The sequence below is a fragment of the Mustela lutreola genome, chromosome 5, assembly GCF_030435805.1.
Source record: "Mustela lutreola isolate mMusLut2 chromosome 5, mMusLut2.pri, whole genome shotgun sequence".
NCBI classification, from domain to species: Eukaryota; Metazoa; Chordata; class Mammalia; order Carnivora; family Mustelidae; genus Mustela; species Mustela lutreola.
Window position 1 is genome coordinate 61,638,342 of NC_081294.1, and position 21,590 is coordinate 61,659,931.

General features: G+C 51.2%; 1 protein-coding gene across 1 annotated transcript in view; it reads right to left on the bottom strand.

Annotated features, from left to right (window-relative positions):
* The window catches only part of STK10 (serine/threonine kinase 10), a 119,260-nt gene extending 100,175 nt beyond the window's left edge, over positions 1 to 19,085 (bottom strand). Inside the window, exon 1 of the mRNA XM_059174299.1 lies at positions 18,656 to 19,085. Within this exon, the coding sequence (XP_059030282.1) occupies positions 18,656 to 18,811 (156 nt within the window). The 5' untranslated portion in view covers positions 18,812 to 19,085. The remainder of the gene's footprint in view (positions 1 to 18,655) is intronic.
* Positions 19,086 to 21,590: the final 2,505 nt, after the last annotated feature.

The following is a 21,590-nucleotide window of genomic DNA, read 5'->3' on the forward strand; positions in this document are numbered from 1 at the left end:
ACAATCTTCCCCCTTGTGAAGCTCTCGGAGCCCAGCCTGGAGGAGGTGGGGACAACTCTCAAAACAGGGAGCCCTGCCCCACCCATGGGGCCCCAGCCAGTCCAGTCAGGGGCTGAGGGCTTCCTAAAAGTCAACCGCAAAGCAGCAGCTGGTGGGGACCACCCCCAGGCCTATCCCTTTCCGTCCCAGCTGCAAGCTGATCACTGTGTGACTCCCTCCTCCTCCAGGGAAGAGCAGGTATCACAGAACTCAGAGATCAGAAAGAACATTAACCACCACTTCTACGCCCCAACTCCCTAGTCTCCTCGCACGCAGATGATGAAACAGAGTTCATACAAGTGAATGCAGTGACCAAGGTCCAATCTGGGACAGCTGCCTTATCCCCTTTGCAGATTCACAACTCTCTTCTTTTGGCAACTGCCTCTCTCTCTTGGTGCAAGGGGATCATAAGAAGCTCAGCCCATCGGGTCCCAGTGCACAGCCCAGGCCCAGCCACTCACTGCTGGCCCTTTCAGCCATAGCTAGTGGTTCACACTTGTACAAGTGACCCACGGCAGGCCAACAGGGTTGTATCTGGGTAGTCTGGGGTTTTATGGTTTTTTGCTTAAGTTATCAGGAAAGTGGCTTTTTTTCTTTCTTTGGGGTTGCTAAACAGGTAGAATGAAAGGCTGGAGAGTCTTATAGCCTATGTGGCCAATCCTTCTGAGACCCTGCCTGAGGATGAGGTCCTGACAAAGGAAACAGAGCCCACAAATGGAGAAGGGCAGATAATGAGGTCTGTGGACACCTGGAGCCAGCTGTTCCTGAAGACCGGGTTTGCCCTTAGACTTTTCAGTTACATGAGCCAATAAACTCCCTTCCGGACTTCTGCCATTTGCCACCAAAGAGTAAGTAAGTTTGTCATCTCTGGGGGTATTTCAGCAGAGAACACGTATCCCTGGAGGCACCTCACCACACAACACACATGTAACACAGGCCACCTTCAAAAGGGTCACCAAGACCTACCAAGTGACCTTCACTGAGGCCTCTCAGAGGACCTAACTGAAAATCCAGGATACAAAGATCCAAGTAGAAAACACAGTTACTAATGGGCCACAGGCAACAGAAACCAGGGGATTCTTCTGCCAAGAGAGTTTTCCTCCGAAAAAGTAGAGATGTATATTTATTAAATTACCAGAAACGAAGAATAATGGGAACATCTAGCGTGGGTGACAAAACAGGTGGTAAAATGAGTCTGCTCATTACTGATAAAAACAGACTCAATCCTCCAGAGACAAAAATTGGCAATAGGTTTTTAAAGCCTCTTCTCCCTCATCCCTAAGAATTTAAGACCAGGAAACTATTCAAGTAAAGACAACAAAAGAAGGGTACTCAGATCATGTTCACAGGAGTCCATAATGATGGCAAGAAAATGCAAATGACCTAAATGTTCAACAATAAGACAATGGCTAACTCAGTGAGCTATTAAGCAATGCTTTAAAATGGTAAATAAGAAGACAATACAGTAATGAGAGAAAATAATTAAGCCTTAATTGCCAGTCAACAAGGCAGGGTAATAAAAGTATAGCTAAGCTAGAACTTTGGGAACATTCTGGGTATCTACAAATAAGGAGGACCTGAAAACAGCATAAGGAATACAACTGGTTTATGAAAATTAATTTCACTCAGTGACATCTGACAATTATCCATAGAGGTCCCAGCAAGGACAGACTGGGGATGGTGCCCAGAAGTGAACCTTTTATCTTGACCTTGTCTTGAATATATCCATGGATGGGCACCCTCATCTGTCCAATATGGCAGTTACCGGCCACATGTGGCTGCCACACTGAATAGAGCAGAAACAGTACGTTCCCATCACAGCAGAAAGTTCTAGTAGGCAGCATTGCATAGAAGGCTGCACCTCGCAGAAAATACTTTCTCCCAAAGGTGAGGGGGCATCTAAAACTCACTGCCATGCTCCAGACCCAGCCTCAGAAACACGTTGTTTCTTCTTCTAGGAACAAACAAAGGTCTCAAGGGCCAAGAGTGGGTAGAAGCAGCTCAGGTGGTGATCAGTCACTAGCGAGGTCTCCTAGCAACCTGGCTGGGCAGCAGCAGGCGTGAGGGAAGGCTCCCAGCCGGCTGTCAGATAAGCAGCCTGTGGGGGTCAGAGCCAAAGAATGGAGCAGACAAGGCAAAAACTTTCTATTTTCCCCAGCCTCTTGATGCCGGATGGCTGTGTCAAATATAGTTCAGGCCCCTGAAACTGAGGAGGGGCTTGGTCTGTGTCCCACAGTATACAGCTGTAGCATCCCTGCCCGAAAACATTTTCTCTTTGGACAGTGAGGTTTTGACCCATCACAGGAAAGGCTTCGACTCTATTCCCACGGGAGGAAATCTGGCCCTTGGAAGGTCACAGCAGGACCGGCCCCATGCAGGGGAAGGGCCCAACCTAAATGCAAGCAGGGTATTCTGAGGGCAGCAGACATAGAGACAGGATAGGCAGCCAAAGTGGCCTCAGGTTTAGACACCGCTAATGCCCCTGGCTGGCAGGCACGAGTCCACTGAGGAATGGTGCGCCAAAGCCTAGCCTCCCAGAGGCTCAGGTCTCGTGGGCCTCAGGAAGATGGCGACCTCCCAAGGCCGCCTATGGTCTCTGGAGGGGTAGATAAGCCGCACCTCACCTGTCTCCAGGATGAGTCCATGAGGTATGTAGAAGTACCACTATCTGCTCACGTTAAGAGAAAATGAAGGCCACTGCCCCAGGTCACCCAGCTAGGAAGCGCTGTCAGGACTTGACACAGGCCCAACTTTTCCCTCAGAAGCCCCTGAGAGGAAATACTCCAGGGGCTCCCACCCAGTTGCCAGGTGTGCCAGTCGTCCTTCCCCAGTTCTCCCCTCACGGCCTTCAACCAGAAACCTTCGTTGGACAAATGTCAACGGCTCCCTGCTGCCTGACACAAAGTGTGGACACCCTGGCCAGGCACGGAGCGCCCTGGTGACTTGGCCCATCTACTTTTCCAGGATCCCACTCCATTCCGTACACACCCCTTGCTGTGGCCCATGCCCTTCTGCCTCCTACTTTCATGCCTTTCTTCGGCTCTTTCCTCCACCTGGAGCGCCTTCCCCATACTGGGCTTACCCCACAAAGTCTAATTCAACCACAGCCTGTTCCGTGAAGCGCTCTCGCTCCCCAGCTACTAATTCACACCTTACTAGGCCTTTCTCCACAGACCTCCTGGTGCCCCAGTCATTGGTGTTCAAAGATTCTCGAACTTGGCTTTGAGCTCTGAATGGTTAAGCCTATGTCTGATTCATTTTAGTCTACCCCACAGACCCTAACCTGGCCCGAGATAGCCAGTGGGTAGATGGGAACAGGGGAGGGTGGGTGGATGGGTAAACGGGTAGGTGGATGGAAGGGAGTGAGGTATGGAAGGATGGGTGTGTGGAAGGATGGACAGATGGACACATGGGACAGTGAGTAAGCAGGAGCATGAATGGGTGGATGGGAAAACAGATAGATAGGAGGGAGGAATCAAGTAATGAAAAGTAGGCCTAGGCAGTAAACAATCATTAAGTCTTCTTTTTCCCCCAAAAAGCACTTGAGCCTACCTTGTTGTTGGCTTCCACGAATACCAGACTCTCTCTTTCCCTCAGTAATGTAGCTGAGAAAGCTATTTCTACAGGAGCCTAACCTACGGCATCTCACCCATGTCCCCATCTTTGTCCAAACTAGAAACGGGCAAATTTCCACGAACTGATTTATGGAATGGAAACCGCACAGGACTTAGGTTCAAATTCCAACTTCACTACTTACCAGCTAAGCGCCTTTTGGGAAGGCAAGAAACCACGCTGTCGTTTTCTGACAGCCATGTGGACAATTCCAGAGACACGGAACAAAGTTTAGAAGCCACCGTGGGTTAATCGTGAGGGAAGAGCTGGGGAAGGAGGACTGGCACACCTGGAAACTGGGTGGGAGCCCCTGGAGTATTTCCTCTCAGGGGCTTCTGAGGGAAAAGCTGGGCCTGCGTCAAGTCCTGACAGCGCTTCCTAGCTGGGTGACCTGGGACAGTGGCCTTCATTCTCTCTTAGTCCTCGCTTAGGACTGTGTATTTTTTATTTTCAAAAGCCTAAAAGCACGTTTGCCTTGTTCACCAATATATCTGCTATTATTACGTTCAGGCAGAGTATACACTGGGTATTTTAAAATAATGGATGATGGATTGGTATGCGTATCTGTGAGCAAACAGAAAGAAGTGATGCCCTCCACGTAAGGACAGGAAGGAAAATGATGAGAAGTCCATTTTCCTGTCAACATATTTATATTACCGAATCTCTAGCTGGTCTCTCCTCTCTACCTCGGAGAAGCCAAAGCCTTTGACTGGGCAGGATATACACAGTTAATGAGTCCTGCCAAGTGCAGAGAAAGCACTTCCCTATCAATAATCGCTGGGCCAAGTTTCAGCTTGCAACAAATAAGACGGCCAAGTTTCAGAACAAGAGACACTTAAGGATGGCAAAGATTGCCAGGCACAAAGCAGAGGAGTGGCGTGGCTTCCAAAGCCAGCCATTTAATACCCTCTCTCTCAGGGAAGTGAAGCCTGGCGAGCCATCCCAGCACAGCAGGGAAATGCTGATCCTTCCAAATCCTTCTGGGCTAGCAAATAAAAAAACCAAGACCCAACAGGATTGGCCCCAAAGATACCACGCCATGGCCTTGCCCCAAAACTCAGGCAACCTGTCCAACTTGGCCAGGGATGTGGGAGCCTTCGGATCTCAGCTCTTCAATAGTGATGGGGATCCAACCCCACCTACTGCTGATAAAGGAGAGGTGAGAAGGTGATAGAGGGCCGCTGCTCCCACCTCTCCGGAGCTCCCTCTAGCTGGAGGAGGGCCCAGAGAGGAATGGGTGCTGAGTCACGGCAGGAGGGCAGCATGGGGTCAACAGCCTAGAGGCGGGAGAGAAGGAAGAAGCTTCAGCCAGCGCCTCCTCTGCGACCCGCACCACCCACAAACCGTACAAGGCTCACCTCTCTCCATCCTGACCACAGCCTTGGGGAACGTGTGCTCTTACCAGCCCCACTTTCCAGGCGGTTCCAAACCTCAGGGGTGAAAATGGCTCTATGTTTTCAATCAACAGTACTTTCCATGCTTTCTTTTATTATTTTAAAAGCAACACACAGGGGCGCCTGGGTGGCTCAGTGGGTTAAGCCGCTGCCTTCGGCTCAGGTCATGATCTCAGAGTCCTGGGATCGAGTCCCGCATCGGGCTCTCTGCTCGGCAGGGAGCCTGCTTCCCTCTCTCTCTCTCTCTGCCTGCCTCTCCATCTACTTGTGATTTCTCTCTGTCAAATAAATAAATAAAATCTTTAAAAAAAAAATAAATAAAAAAATAAAAAAATAAAAATAAAAATAAAAGCAACACACACTCATGAAAGAGAGTCTTCAAGATATAATATTACAAAGACAAAGCACCCATAATCCCTTGAGTGGACCTAGAAGGTATTCTGCTAAGTGACAGGAGGGAAACAGGAAGAATACCCTGTGATTTCACTTAAATGTGGAATCTAAAAAACAAACAAATGAACAAACAAACAGAGTCTTAAATACTGAGAGCTGGTGGTTGCCAGTGGCAGGAGAAATGTGAAATAAAGGGGATTATGAAGTACAAACTTCGGGTGCTGGGGGGCTCAGTCAGTTAAAAGTCTGCCTTTGGCTCGGGTCATGATCCCAGGGTCCTAGGATCAAGTCCCACATCAGGTTCCTTGCTCCTGGGGATTCTCCTTCTCCCTCTTCCTCTGCCTGCCCCTCCTCCCTGCTTATGCTCTCCCCCTCTCTCTGTCAAATAAATAAATAAAATCTTTAAAAAGAAAAAAAAAGAGGTACAAACGTCCAGTTATCAAATACAAAAGTCACAAAGATAAAAATACACTAGAGGGAACATGATCAGGAATACCATAATAACGTTTGGTGACGGATGGTGACCACACCTATCGCCGTGAGCGACGAGTATCTCACAGGATTACTGAATCATTACTAGGTACACCTGAGGCATTGTGGAGCGCCTCCCGCGTGCAAAGGCGGGGCTGTACCTGCCTTCACACTTCCCAGCTGTGTGACACCAGGGGACTTATGTGACCTCTCTGTGCCTCCCTCTCCACCTTCGTCCAATAAAGATGTTGGTAGTTGCTGCCTCACAGGCTGTGGGGAGCATTCAGTAAGTTAAGGTATGAAAGATGCTTAGAACCAAGCAGGCCGTAGTGAGCTCCCCAGAAACATGTGCTCAGTGTTCTCTCGCTCGCCGCAAGTACCTGCTTCCCGACTTCATAAAAGTGGGATTAAACTGCACACACCCATCAGGCGTTTCACTGCACAGTAAGTACCCTTCTGCACTGTTGCCAATGACTGTCGTAGCATTTCACTAGAGGTCACAAACAGCCCTTTGGATCACAGAACAGTCTTCTACGGCAACGCCTCCCAGAGCTACAGGCCGTTCCACTGATCCCCATCTTGCAGAAGAGGAAACTGAGGCAACATCACCTGCCCTGAGTCATACAGTAGAGACAACGGGCAAGCCAGGTCTTGTGAGGGGAAGGGCGCCACCAAGTGCGGAGCCTCAGAGGCGGGGCTCCAGCGGGGGGGCATGGGGCGCTCCTCGGGTCTTCTGAGGAGAGCTGTGCTGGCCGCAGGGGATGGCGAGCAGGCAGAGCAGAGGCTCGGCACACAGCTGGCTCTGGTTCTGGGATGCAGGCACCAGTCTCCCCTCCTTGGTCAACAGGAGCCAGCAGGAGGTTTCCTGTCACCTCAGAGTGGGGGTGGGGTGGAGGGCACTTAAGAAGGAGGCTTGAAAACGCGCAGGGCCCAGGACACACAAAAAAGGTATAAGGACTCTCAAGGCCAACCAGGGAAGCTGGCCAGCTCTGATGGGGTCATTGCCTCAGGGTGACAAAGCCAGCTTTGATGGTGGCAACAGCCTCTGAGGCCAAGAATTGGGCCTGGGCTCCCAGACAAAACAGGCTGGAGCTTTCCAGGAAGGAGGGCAAAGGCAGGCGTGCCCTTCAGGGTACAAATGCTGCTCTCCCACCGACCACAGTGGCCTCAGCCACCCCCGGCTGACTGGGCACGGGCAGGTGCGGAACGGAGACCGTGAACTTGGAGCCTCTTTATCACTGAATCATGTTCATCGTCATAACACAGCGAGAGAGAAATAAGCTCCAGGCTCACCCCCAGGAACCCATCACACCAACTTCTATGCAAGTAGCAGCATGACAAACATGGGGGGGGTCAACCAGGGGCCTCCAGGATCTCTGCATGCCCACCCTCAGGAAGCCAGTCTGGTCCATCACCAGAAAGAATCATCAGCACAATGACAGCCACCTCCCCTTTTCCCTCCATTATGAGCACTATAGGAAGGTCTGGCCGTGACTCAATCTTCCCAAGTTCTCTCAGGGAAGCACTATTTTGATCCTTCGTGTTACTGCTCAAGATACTGAGGCTCACAGAGGTGAGATGACTTTCCCAAGTTCACACAGCAAGTAAGGAGGGAGACTAGGAGAAAGCTCAGCACTGATAACTTGCCTAAGCTCATAATCACAGTGCTGGGCCTGCCCACGAGGAGGGAAAGTACGGCTGGCATCTACTCATTCGTTGTTCACTCCTTCAGCAGAAATTAACTAAGCATCTACCATTAGCATTTACTATGTTACCCATAAACATAGGACCTTACATCTTTCAGAGAGGAAAGAAAATAAATGAGTAGACACATGAAAGAAACCTAGTCTGTGACCAGAGCTCTGAAAGAAATCAGCACAGAGATATCACCTTGGTTAGGGCAGCCCTCTCTGAGAGGGGACATGTGAATTGAGATCCAGAGGATGAGCAGGAGCCCTGGCTGTGCAGAGCAGTAGAAGAGTGGGAGGCAGAGAGAACAGCTAGTGCAAAGGTCCTGAGACAGAAAAGGGATATACTTCCTTCAACTCCTCTCAGTGGCCCCATCCCACCTTCCATACAGAAGCTGTCTAGAGTTAACTCTTCAGTCACCAGCATGTGGTTAAACCTCTTGAGTCTCAGGGCCTGAATTCTGGCTCTGTAATTGCCTGTTAATAAGAAAACAAAACAAGCAAGCTATGGGGAAAGGAAGAAAGAAAATGTAGCGAAGGGTAAAGTAGAAAGAAAGGGGAGGATGGAAAAAAGTGAGTGAAGAGGAAGGTGAGTGCAGTGGAGGGAGGAAGACGGGACAGGGAGAAAGGGGAAGCACCCAGGAGCACCCCAAGCCTTAGGATGCTGTAGCACAAGCCGGGCCACACCCCCCAGAGCTCCAGCAGGAGGCCAGGAGCACCCAGCTTCCCCACCGTGACACTCACCCACTTCCCCTGCCACTTCCTCTGTAAGCCGGAGCCCTGCCTACACCCGTCACCACTTCCTCTGTGTGAGAGGCTCCTGCCACCATCTCGGGGGCTCAGACCCAGCTGAGGTTGAGGCAGGCCTAGGAAGGAGGGCGTAGAAACACCAAGGCCGCAGGGAGACACCACACTGAAGGGACCTGCATCCTCTCCTCACCCGCTTTGTCTTTCCCTCCATAGTGTACAAGAGAAAAGCACAGGCTCCTAGCCAGAGACTTCTAGGGTCAAGTGCCAGCCTTGCCATGGAAAAGCTGTGTGAGCCTAAGCAAATCAACCAGTGTGCCTCTCTGGGCCTGTTTCATCGGGTGTGGAGTGAGGATGCTAGCCTCTGCCTTTCAGGGGGCTAGCAGAAGCATAAATGATGAACACGTGAGAGCAACTTCGTGCTCATTTTGTTCACCTTGGAACCCACAGTGCCTGACACACAGTAGGTGCTCAGTTAATCACTCTAATGGCTAACGCTTATTTGGGCTTTCCCAAGGTCCTGAGCCAAGTGGTTTCCAAGGGTTGTTTCACCCTCCAGTCCCCCTATGATGTGGTCCCATTCCCAGTGCCACTTTGTAGCTAAAGACACAGGGGCATGCTTAAGTATTTTTTGCAGGATCCCACAACCCACAAGAGGCAGAAACAGACTTTGACTCCAGAAACTCATTCAAGTACCGGTGCCATCTCTAATCCCTGGGAAATAGAGGAGTTTTCTTTCCCTTCTCACCCTCTCTGCTTTCTTGCCTCCTCCTCACGACCATCCCTCTAGAGACCATCTCTCTAGAATCTTCCCTGCCTCCCACCCACGTACAAAATCTTGTTCTTGGGTTGGTTGCCTTCCATCAGTTACTTCCTCTCCCTTGGTTTTGATGGGGGCCTGACTACAACTCTGGCCTTCCCTCCTACCCCCACCTGCTGTTGTCACTGGGGTGTGGCCACGCTGTCCTACCCTTCACTCATCAGTGGCCACCCTGGCCTTGGGCAGCCAGGAAAACTGGCTCTGGAATTCCCTCACTCCCCCACTCCGGTGACCCTCCAAAAAGAGTTCCCCGCACAAGGCCGACCTGGTCAGGCCCTGGGGACTCAGGGCAAGCAGGACATTAGCTGAGCTCAAAACCATCACAACCAAATTCCTTGGCTTGGCATTCAAGGTCTTCTTGACTTGGCCCCAAAAAGTATTCTTGATCTGACCCTGCCCTGGCCAGCCCCTCCAGCCACGCCCAGCTCCCAAGTCCCCTGACCACCGGACTCGAGGAGGCAACTGAGATGTACAGAGGGGGCCAGGAGGAGGGCCCAAGGTGGGGGCAAGCAGCAGGGCCAGATTTGCACCAGGCAGCACAGTGGCCACAGGTCATCTGGGGCACCTGAAACAGGGCTAGTCCAGACCGAGACGTGTCATAAACACAAAACACAAACCCATTTCAAAGACTTAGTATGGAATAAGAATATTAAATATCTCTTCCAGGGCACCTGGCCAGCACTATCAGTAGAGCGTGCAACTCCAGATCTCAGGGTTGTGAGTTCAAGCCGCACATTGGGCACAGAGATTACTTAAACACAAAAATATTTTTTAAAAATCTGTTTGTTTATTCTATACTGATTATTATATGCTGCAAATGATACTTTGGATATATTAGGTTAAATAAAATAAACTATTAAACAGGTGGCCGACAGACACATGAAAAGATGCTCATCATCACTCATCATCAGGGAAATGCAAATCAAAACCACAGAGATACCACCTCACACCGGTCAGAATGTCCTGCATCAAATACACAAGAATCAACAAGTGTTGGTGAGGACACGGCGCACACTGCTGGTGAGAATGTAAATCAGTGCAGCCCACTGTGGAGAAGATTATGGAGGTCCCTCAAACAATTACAGAGATAGCAGGGCGCCTGAGTGGCTCAGTCGGTTAAGCGTCCAACTCTTGATTTCGGCTCAGGTCATGACCTCAGGGTTCGGAGATCGAGCCCCATGATGGGCTTCATGCTCAGCAGAGAGTCCACTTGAGATTCTCTCCCTCTCCCTCTGCCCTGTCCCCCCACCCCGAACCCTGCACGCACTCTCTCTAAATAAATAAATATATTTTTTTTAAATCGAGAAAAATAGTGATATCACACAGCCCAGTATTTCCACTAGTAGGTATTTACCCAAAGAAAGCAAAAACACTCATTCAGAAAGACCTCTGCACCCCAATGTCTACCACAGCGTTATTCACAACAGCCCAGATACGGAAGCACTTCACAGGTCCGCTAATCGATGAACGGATAAAGACGCGGTGTTATGTATTACTATTAGCCATAAAAAAGACTGAGATCTGCCACGTGAGACAACATGGACGGGCCTAACGGTATCATGCTAAGTGAAGTCAGTCCGAGAAAGACAAATGCCATGTGATTTCATTTATATGTGGAATCCAGAAAACAAAACAACCAACCAACCAAAAACAGACTCCTAAATACAGAGAATACACTGGTGGTAGCCAGAGGGAAGGGGGGCTTTTATGTGAAATATGAGTTCATAATGCTAGCCAGACCTTCAGATTTGGTTCAGCCACCGTGGGAAGCCACACAAATCAGTCCACAGGCCGTTCCAGCCTCCCAGGCCACTGACCGGCAACCTCAGGCCTCACTACATGGCCTCTCTCCCAGGCCAGGCTTCTCTCCAGTTTGCTATCAGAACCCCACCTGCCTGCCTAGTGGCAGCCTTCCCCTTTCCTCACGAGCCCTGCCTGCGTCCTGCTACAGCTCAGTCAACCTGGCAGAACCCTCTCCTCCTCCCCACACCCTGTGCACCCCACAGCAGAGGAGGACGCTGGCCACATGGACCTCCCGGGAGCCAAATGCTGTGCCCTCCATGTGGGGTAGGCACTAGTCTCAGCCCCCACCCTACACATGAGGGAACAGGCTCAGAGACCAGCCACTCGCCTGAGCTCGTACAGCTGCAAAGTGGAACAGCCAGGATTGGGACCCTGGTCCATCTGGCGGCAAGGCCTGAGTCTTTCACCGCACACTCAGGGACTTGTCACACAGACACGAATTAATCCTCTTTGCCCAACTGAATCAAGCCAGTTCGCTTACAGGAGGCAAGAGTGCTGAGCGTGAACAAGTCTGCCCCCCACGGGACATGTGGCGATGCCCGGAGACATTATCAGCTGGCACAGCTAGTGGGGAGGGGGAGGAGGTACCAGCACTGGCGATATTTCTAATGACTAGAAGCTAAGGATACTGCTAACATCGTATCATGTGTGGGTCAGCACCCCCTCCACAAAGAATTCCCACCCAAATGTCAACAGTACCAAGGTGGGGAAGCCCCAGTGTGAGACAAGCTACCTTCACCAGCTGGACCCCAACACCAGACCTTTACTGTTCAGCTGCCTGTACATGCCCACCTATGTCCCTCCTTTTTCCTGAGGCTCTTCCTCCCAGCTGATCTCTTCACTCCGGCAAAAGACATGGTGGACACGGCATCCTGTGATGGGAACCGAAACCACCCCTCAAGCAATGACGACAGCCAGCACAATGACCCACCCCCCCTCAATCAGCTGGAGCTGACCCCCTGACTCACGCCTATGCAGACAGACCACAGAGAGGCCATGCAGTGATGGACAGTTAACCTTCCCCTCATTCAAATATGAACATGTCCACCCAAGGAGAGGCACAAGCCTCCAGAACACCACATACCCTGTCTGTACAGGCGTTTTTCTGTAAGGTGCGTGCACGACCCTATGCCCGCCTCTACGTACAGTGACAAGGTTCCCTTTCTAAATACTCATCCTAACCCTCGACGAAAGGAACCCATTCACCCTCTCGCCCAGGGACTCTCAGCTTTAGAAGGTAATCCCATGATGTCCTTATTTGCTCCAAGTTTCCTTTGTGTGACAAGTTCACCTGCTATTGTCTTTATCTGTGACTCACCGAAATGCAAACTCACACTGGTTGGGTCTCACTATAAACATTATTTCTTTTCTTTGAAGATTTTAGCTCCATCCTAGGACCCCGCGATCATGCTCCAAGCCAAAGGCAGCCGCTTAACCAACTGAGCCTCCCAGGCACCCCTATAAACACTATTTCTTCCTTGTCCCCAGGGAAGCAGCAGTAACCAGCCACGGCCTTCTCTTTTTGATACCACAAGCATCAACAATAACAAAGTATCTTCCTTTCTTGCCCACTTCCTGAGTGGGGATCAGATGCTAAAGGGATGGTCCTTCCTCAGCTCCTTTAGCCCTCCTCGCCCCCGGATTATCCTGTCCTTTTACAGATAAGAGCCTGAAGCTCAGAGTGCAATGTCCCCAGCTCTGCTTGAAACCCAGATCCTCCTGGGCCCCAAATTCCTTCCCTTAACCACCCCATCCTACTGCCCTGACCAGCAGCTGGAACCGGGAGTGACCATGCACAGCTGTTTTCTGCAGGGTGTGGGGCAGGCAACCCTGGGAGTGTCCCCTGGTCTGGGTAACCTTGGGAGGCCAGGGGACCCTGCATGCAAGTGAGGGCTGGGGATCTGCGTAGTTGTTGAGTTACCGTCGCCAGGGCCTGCTCTGGAGCCCGCTAGAAACAGTCCTACTTTTAAATCAGCTGAAGTGGACCCTCTGAGGTAGGCAACACTCCAGGAAGCTCGGGCCACTGGAGTTTAAGACCAAGCCAGGAACCCACTCACAATAGCACGGACTTCTATTTAAAAACACCAGGCTGAGCGGAAATAAGGTTACTGCCTGGGGGCAGATCTCTTTCCGGAGGAGGAGGCGCAGAGGCCCAGCCCTGGGCAGCCCCAGAGGAAGCAGAAACCCAGGCCTTACAACTATGGGCAGGAGCGGAGGTGAAAGCAGGGCCTGGGCCAGGAGGAACGGAAGGCCTGACAGCTGGCTCCTGCCTCACTGGACCTCTGCTTTGTCTGAACCGGCGGTATCTAACTGGCACTTGAAGGGTGAAGGTTAACAATGGGTCTCTGGGCTGGAGGGCACCTGAGGCCCCCAAGGAGGGCGGACCCACCCAGGGCCCCAGAGGACTTGCTGATTGGCCCTGGACCAGAACAAGGGGCAAAAGGGAGACCCTACCAACTTCTCTCGATTGTTTTTAAAAATCCACCCTCGGAGAAGCAAAGTCTTCCGTCCTTCTGTAGGAATTCAGTAATTCCCTTCTGAGCGTCGAGCCTAAAACAGGATTTAAAACACAAGAAGAACTTCACTAGCAGACCTGCTCATCAATGCACAGCTGTGCTCTAAGGCTCACTTTGGAGATGCCAATGTTGTCCCAACACCACTGACACATCACAGAACAATTTCATCTAAGCACTGAATTCCCGCCGGCTTGGGTGCAGTTTTGGGGACCAGAAACACGAGATGAACACAGAACACTGCGCCCAGCTGAACCGAGCGGTAAAGATATGCTCACGACGCACAGGCACGCCCCTCCAACATCTGTCAGGGCCAGGTCTGGGGTCCCACTTAGTGCCTGACTTCAGATAACCCTCCTCCCACCGACGCTTCCCCTGCAGCCACGGGTCCCACCCCCGTGGCCACAGCAGCCAACACATTCTCATCCTACAGTGCTGGAGTTTGTGTGATATGCTTGTATTTCTTACCTATAAACTTGTGTACAACTGCACCCCCGATTTTTTCAGATTCCTATCTTTTTTTTTTTTAAGTGGGCTCCTGCTGCAGTTTTTCAGTGCTCTGCCCTTAGCACTGTCTTTTTTTTTTTTTTAAGATTTTATTTATGTATTTGAGAGAGAATGAGTGAGAGAGAGCATGAGAGAGAAGAAGGTCAGAGGGAGATGCAGACTCCCCAAGGAGCTGGGAGCCTGATGCGGGACTCGATCCTAGAAGTCTGGGATCATGACCTGAGCCGAAGGCAGTTGCTCAACCAACTGAGCCACCCAGGCGTCCAGCACTGTGTCTTTTTTTTTTTTTTTTTTTAAAGATTTTATTTATTTATTTGACAGAGAGAAACCACAAGTACACTGAGAGGCAGGCAGAGAGAGAGAGAAGGAAGCAGGCTCCCTGCTGAGCAGAGAGCCCGACGCGAGACTCGATCCCAGGACCCTGAGATCATGACCCGAGCCGAAGGCAGCGGCTTAACCCACTGAGCCACCCAGGCGCCCCAGCACTGTGTCTTATAAGACAGTGATTCTTACGGTTTTTGTTCAGCATCAAGGTCTTTTGGGGAAGGCATTATTTACATTATGGCTGAACTGACTGCATTATGTAAAATGCTTAGTACAGTGCCTGGCACATAAAAAAATATAATCATAAGCATTTAATCAACTGTGACTTGTTGGGGGAAAAAAGTCAAAGGCACCTTGAATGGCTTAGTCAGTTATGCTTCCAACTCGGCTTTGGCTTGGGCCGTGATCTTAGGTGGTAGAATGGAGTCCCGCGTGGGGCTCCGAGCTCAGCGCACAGTCGGCTGGAGATTCTCTATCTCCCTCTCCCCCGTCCCTTCCTTCCACCCACAGACTGTCTCTAATAAATTTTTTTTAAGTTGAATATCCAATAAGATTAAGACCAAGGCAGCACTGAGCCATCCCAGAAGGTATGCAGAAGCATTTAGAATAATACCAAAAGACATTTCAGGAATGAAAGATGGTATAAAACACTGTAGGTATGTGAGATAACAACTCTGCATTAAAACATTTTTTTCACCGTAAAAAAACGATTAAGTCTGTAAGGAAATATAACAACATGTCAAGAGCAATTGATGGGACTTAGGGTGATGTTCTTCCCTTTACCTAAAAAAAATTTTCTTTGTTTACTCCCAATTTTGCAAGACCATACACCTCTTCACAGCTTAAAGGTAACATAAGATCAAAACCAAAGTAATTTTCAAGAAGCGGAAAAATGGGGCACCTGGCTGGCTCAGTCTGTGAGGCAGGTGACTCCTGGTCTCAGGATTGTGAGTTCAAGCCCCATGTTGGGTGTAGAGATTACTTAAAAATAAAATCTTTAAAAAGGAGAGAAAAAAAGGCAGAAAAATCATCTCAGCCTGCTAACCCAACTCTTGATGTTAGCTCACTGTGTGCTCAGCACATGAGTGCCTGCCCTGCTGCTCTAACAGAAAGCCCGTCCTGCTCAGAGGCAGCTTTGTTCCACTCAACATCAAACCCTCCCACCCCTTTCTACCTTGTCTTCAGAATAAAGAGGATTTTTAAGAAGCATTCTGAAATGATACAGGACAAGAATTTTGAAACTACATATATATATAGAGAGAGTAACATTTGCTGTGTATTAAGTCATGAGCTAGAAATTATTTTCTTCTGAAATCAATTTGCATGGCATAAGGATTAGGTAAGAATGACCTTGACGCCACCCAGAATGAACCCTATCCTCCTCTTTGTCTCCTGAGGCCAACAGTTCACTGGTTCATCAGGGAAAGAGGAGAAAGGGGACTCCAGACTCGAGGCTGCTAATGTTTCAACTCTGAGCTTCTGCAAGACCTTCATCAGGAAATCTGCAGTCAGAGTCCTGTCCTAACAAGCACATGACAAATTGAGATTTCTAAGGCTGCGTACACCAGGGAAGTCCTCGGGAAGGACGTCCCCATGCTGGCTGCCAGGAGAACAGAGGGAAGAGATGGTGCTGGCCATGACCCCTCCAGTTCACAGCCAGCCAGCTGCCCAGGCACCGTGTCAACATTTTACGGTCCCAGCCATAAAACCTAGATGGAACTTCTGGCCTTTGCTGCCCTGGTGGCCATGCCAAGGAACAATGAAGTGGAAAGGAGTTATGGTCACTGACAAGAGTCTTTAGTAAAGCACTACCTTATTCAACTTGAACTTCAAGAGGCTGAGCAAGCAGCTTTTCAGAGGGGACGCATGGGTGACAGGGATCTTCAATCCACGGTGGGTCTTCCATAGTGGGTAACTGAAGCTCAGAGCCTTAGGTTCTAGTCCCTTCTCTGGGGGCCCCAGTATCCTCGCATATAACATGAGGTTGGGTTGGAGGAGCGGGTCACACCCCAAGGCCAGGCAGGTGATGTGATATATTGTCTGGGTGTATCAGCCATCACACACAGCTCTCTTGCTTTAGCTCTCCCTTGTCTTAATTATGAGAAAAATCACAGGTTCCGAGGTGATGGGGAGGGAGCTGTGCTGCAGCCAACGCACAGCATTGGGAACTAGATTCTCTTAAAAAGGGTCCACTTGGCCTGGACAACCAGGGGACAAGATAACTTGTGAATCAGATGCACTCCTTTGTATGAGACCTCCAGAATACCAGAGGAGTTTTACAGGGCTAAGGGAGGCGGAAATGACAAGCGAAACTGACAAGGGGAAATCTTACCAGCATAAAAGTAAAGTTCTGCATTTAGGCTTAAAAGAAAACAAGGGGCGCCTGAGTGGCTCGGTGTTTTCAGTGACCAACTCTTGGTTTCAGCTCAGGTCATAATCTTGGGTCCCAAGATTCAGCCCTGTTTGGGCTCTGTACTCAGCACAGTCTCTTTGAGATTCTCTCCCTTCCCCTCTGCCAACTCCCCTTACAGTGACCACCCCCCCTTCACCTCACACCAATGCTCCCATGCTTGCTCTCTCACTCTCTAAACAAAAGCAAATGAAATGAAGGAAGGAAGGAAGGGAGGGAGGGAGGAAGGGGATGAACCATATGGAGCCAGGATACACCGAAAGAGAACAAGACTGCCAGGGAAAGCCAGCCCCTATCGGAGAAAAAGTATCAGTGCAAGACAACAATATGCCCTAAGAACACCAACTGAACCTTCTGGAGAAAGGAAGATGTAGTAAGCTGACCAAGGGTCCAGCTGCCCTTATGATGGTCAGGGCACATCTGGAAGGACAGGGTGTGTCTGGAGAAGGCAAGATGCCACGCTGGGAAGGGTAGAGAAACTATGCCTCAGATACCTGCAGAGCCCTCAAGAAGAGGCACAGGTGTGAGCGATTACAGAGCCCTGCTTCTCCAACCCCAGGACCTCTGCTCCAGTGGGCGTTCCACTGTAACAGGAAATGCGGGCCCAGAAGGGAGATGGTAAGGTAACAAACAGGCACCCCAGGGGTCTGGTTGGCCTCAAAACTGCCTACAGGAGCAGTACTTCTCTAAAGTTACTGTGCTTAGCAATCACCTGAGCATCTTGTTAAGATGTAGACTCTAACTTAGCAGGGCTGGGGTGGGACCAGCCATTCCGCATTCCTAATGAGCTCCCAGGTGATGCTAATGCCACTCCTCCAGGGACTACAATTCCCTAACTAGGTTCTAGACCACTTTCAAGGTGGAGAGCAAGTCCTGACCACGTTGGCCTAGAGAACCACCACCACCACCACCACCACCCCCGCCCCACCGTGGCCCAGCCTCCTAAAACGGCAATCCTGGGGTCACAGTGGTGGACAAGCTACTGGAGCCCCAAGGAGAGTGGGCCGATGTCTCAGGAGCGAAGATCCCTCCTGGAGTTACACAGCAGCTCAACATGGGGGATTCTCTCAGTAAAGGTTCCCCGGGGCGGGGGGCGGGGGGCGGGGGGCGGGGGGGGGGGGTAAATCAGGGAAAGGGTGGAGTCAAGCCCTCTGTGTTTGCGTCCCGAACACCGCTCAGCAACTCCGCATTGGTTCACAGGAGCAGCAACCAGACAATGACCCGCTGCAAACGAGTCTAGAATTAATCAGCTCTGCCCCACCCATGCCTCCACAAAAGCTTTCTGCCCCCTTATTCCTCCAGGGAAAGGTGACTGAACACTGGAAAGCTCCCCAGCTGTGACTCACACACACACAATCAAATCCGATCCCCGCAGCGCAATATTCCCAGAGCCCTGACCTCCCCCTTCCTCCCGCCCAGCCCGGAGCCCACCTTTTCAAGCCTAACCCCTCACTCTCGAGCCACCCGTTTTCCTGGCTCTGGCCTATTTTCAGGTGTGTCCCCAACTCCACCGATCCCAACCCTTCCAGACTCGGCGAGTTTCTGTCTCCACTCCTTTGCATTCTCACAGCATCTGTGTGGCCTGTCTTAAAAGTATGCCTAAAATCAGTTTTACGGCGGCTGCGTCTTCTCCGACGCCAAGGTCCTATAAGCGCCCCCTTTGTCTCCCCCTGCGGCGCCGAGTGCGGTGCCGGAGGCACAGGAAGTACTCAGGAACGGAGCTAGGGCAGCGGCGGTGCCCAGAGGGGGCGCCCACCACGCAGGGACCAGCCGGGCTGAGTGAGGGTCCCCAGGGCGGAGCGCGGGACCCCGAGTTCAAGACCGGCAGCTCCTCTGCATCCTCCGGAGCCGGGGCCAGGGCTGAACCCGGCCGGCGTCCCTTCCTTCCGGAGCCGCTCCACGCGCCCAGGACCACCCATCCCTAGCGCCCTTACCTTGTAAACCTTTCCGAAAGCGCCGTCGCCCAGCTCGCCCACGATCTCCCACACCTCGTTGGGGTCCACGTCCCGGCGGACGTGCTCATATTCGCGGGACTTTCTCTTCTCGAATGTAGACAGGCGCAGGATGCGGCGGAAATTGGCGAAAGCCATGGCTGGGGGCGCGCGAGCCGGGGGGCGAGGTGGTGCCGGCTCCCGCTCGGGCTCGGGTTCGGGCTGTGGCTCCCGCGGCCGCGAGGAGGAGGAGCTGGAGGACGCCGCCGCGCTCGGGGGTTCTCCCCAGACCCGCCCTTCCCCGCAGCCAGACCCCGGTCAAGTGCGCCCCGGGCTGCGCGCGGCGGGAGCACCCGGAACCGCGCAGGCGGCCACGGTCCCCGCCCCCGCTCGGTCGCGTCCCCGGGGCCGCCTCCCCGCTACCCGCCCCGCTAGCGCCGCACTCCCGCCCAGCCAGCTAGCCCCGGGACGCGTTCCCGGGACCTGGCCCCGGGCCCACCCACGGCCGGGCTCCACCTGCCGCTCCCCGGCAGCGCCCGGAGACCCCTTAATTGGCTGCGGGCGCTCCGCGGCTCCGCCCGTCGCCGCAGGGCACTCTGGAAACTGTAGTCCCCCGCGCGCCGCGCGTCCGCGAGCCACGGCAGGGCTTTAAGAGAACTTAGGGTATCCCTTGGCGGGACTGGCCCGGGTCTGCGAGGCCAACCGCGCCGCACGGCTCTCTTAAGGTCTGTGGGAGCGAGAGGGGAAGCAAATTGGCTTTCGCGAACGCCTAGTGATTGTCCCCCGAAGGCCAAAAAGCTAAAGGGCATTAATCAATGAATCTGCCCCACCACTACACTGCTTTGCTCGCGCCTACTTTTCAGGTAGGGGACGCCCGGCGGGCGAAGACACCCGCCAGTCCCAGGCTGCACATCCTGCTGGAGGATCCGGTGCGGTTTCCTCGGCGTGGTGCTGCCTCCTAGTGCACGAAATGCCGCGCCCCTTGCGGCCGCCGCCAGTCCCCGGAGGCCGGGGCTTCCCGGCTCGTTTCCTGCTTCCAGGGGCTCTCCCGCACCAAGATCCACAACTCGGCCAGCATGAGAGGGCTGGGAGGAAGAGCTCCTTGGGGACTTTTTAATCACGTGCTTCATGATGCATCTTAAGATATGTTTGCACATTAAGTAAAAGCTTTCTCGGTCTTCACTTCCCAATTTAAAACTGGGCTCATTACAGAAGGAAGTGAAGTTTTCTTTGCAAACCATCATCCTTGATCCTGGCTGTTTGACTCACTCCTCGGCAGCTGTGCCAGCTACTGTTCACTCTCTATAGGACAAGTATACTTTTACCTAAATCTACAAGGTGGTTTTTTGAAGATCATTAAAGGAAATCTCTAAATGGAGTTCGGAGGCTAGAAAGGGGAGCCCATAGCACCCATAGTCAATAACAGGAAAATTGAGGGAGCCTGGGTGGCTCAATAGGTTAAGCCTCTGCCTTTGGCTCAAGTCCTGGTCCCAGGGTCCTCAGATCCAGCCCCGCATTGGACTCTGCTCAGCAGGCAACCTGCTTCCCCCTCTCTCTGACTGCCTCTCTGCCTACTTGTGATCTCTCTCTCTCTGTGTCAAATAAATAAATAAAATCTTTTTAAAAAATAATAGAAAAGTTGTCGATTGCAGACTCCAGCATAAGAATACTCAACAGGAACATCATCAATACAGGGCCCAACAGGGAATGATACACATTGCAACTTGGGAAGAAATCCACTACTCTGGTAACTCAGCCAGTGGAAAACCATCATCACCCTGAACTCTTGCTTTTCTCCAATAAAGTTTCCTTTAAAATGATTCCTTCCAACTTTCTCCTTCTCCATAAAATAAAGTTTCTCTTTGTTGTTGGACTTGCCTATGGTTTTGTCTTAGCTTGCATGTCCGGAATTGCAGTTTTCTTTTATTCTCCTATAAACCCATTTTGCTGATAAAATAAACTGGCTGTTTTATTTTTTAGGTTACATTTCCAAGTAGAGGATGCTGAGGGGTGTGCAGCCTGCAAAGGTTGTTATGGTCACTTTACCTTATAATCAAATGGAATGTCAGTGAATGTCACACTCTGGGAATCCCCACCCCTATGGAGAATGTCAATGTTGAGATGTTTTCACCCCTTCCTGAGCAGTGTGCAAATAAGAAATGTAATTCTAAGTTTGAAAAGCTAACTATAGAACCCTGGTTTGCTGGTGGTGGCCTGCACAGAGGGGCACCCTACTAAAGTTTGCCAGGAGTTCTGGAGAATTCTGGGGCTGAGGGTACAAAGCACTTGAGAGTCAACCCACCTGAGAGGCAAGGAAATGGGAATTTTTCCTCCAAGCCCCATCTGTCTGTGGCCAAGGGCTGCTCCCTAAAGCAGCACTTCCAGCCTGCTCTGCTGAGGGACAAGAGAACACCCCCAAGTTAAGAGATGTCGTGAGGCTTTGTACAGCTTCTACTAACAGCCCTTATATTTCTTTCTTTTTTTTTTTTTAAGATTTTATTTATTTATTTGACAGAGAGAGAGATCACAAGTAGGCAGAGGCAGGTAGAGATGGGGGGTGGCGAGCAGGCTCCCTGCTTAGCAGAGAGCCCGATGCCGGGCTTGATCCCAGGACTCTGGGATCATGACCTGACCGAAGGCAAAGGCTTTAACCCACTGAGCCACCCAGGTGCCCCAGTCCTTATATTTATTTCTTTTCCTTTCCTATAGCATTTGCCAGGATCTCTAGCTATATGTTAAATAGCAACAATGAAAATGAAAATTCCTGTCTTGGTCCAACATTTAATGGAAAAGGATTTAAAGTTTCTCCTCTAAGTATGATGTTTATTAAAGGATGGTAGCAACTGATCTGTACAAAAAAAAGAAGCCTCCTGATAGTCCTAAAATTCGCTAATAACTTTTTATCATATCATTGTTATATCATCTACTATAAAGTAGA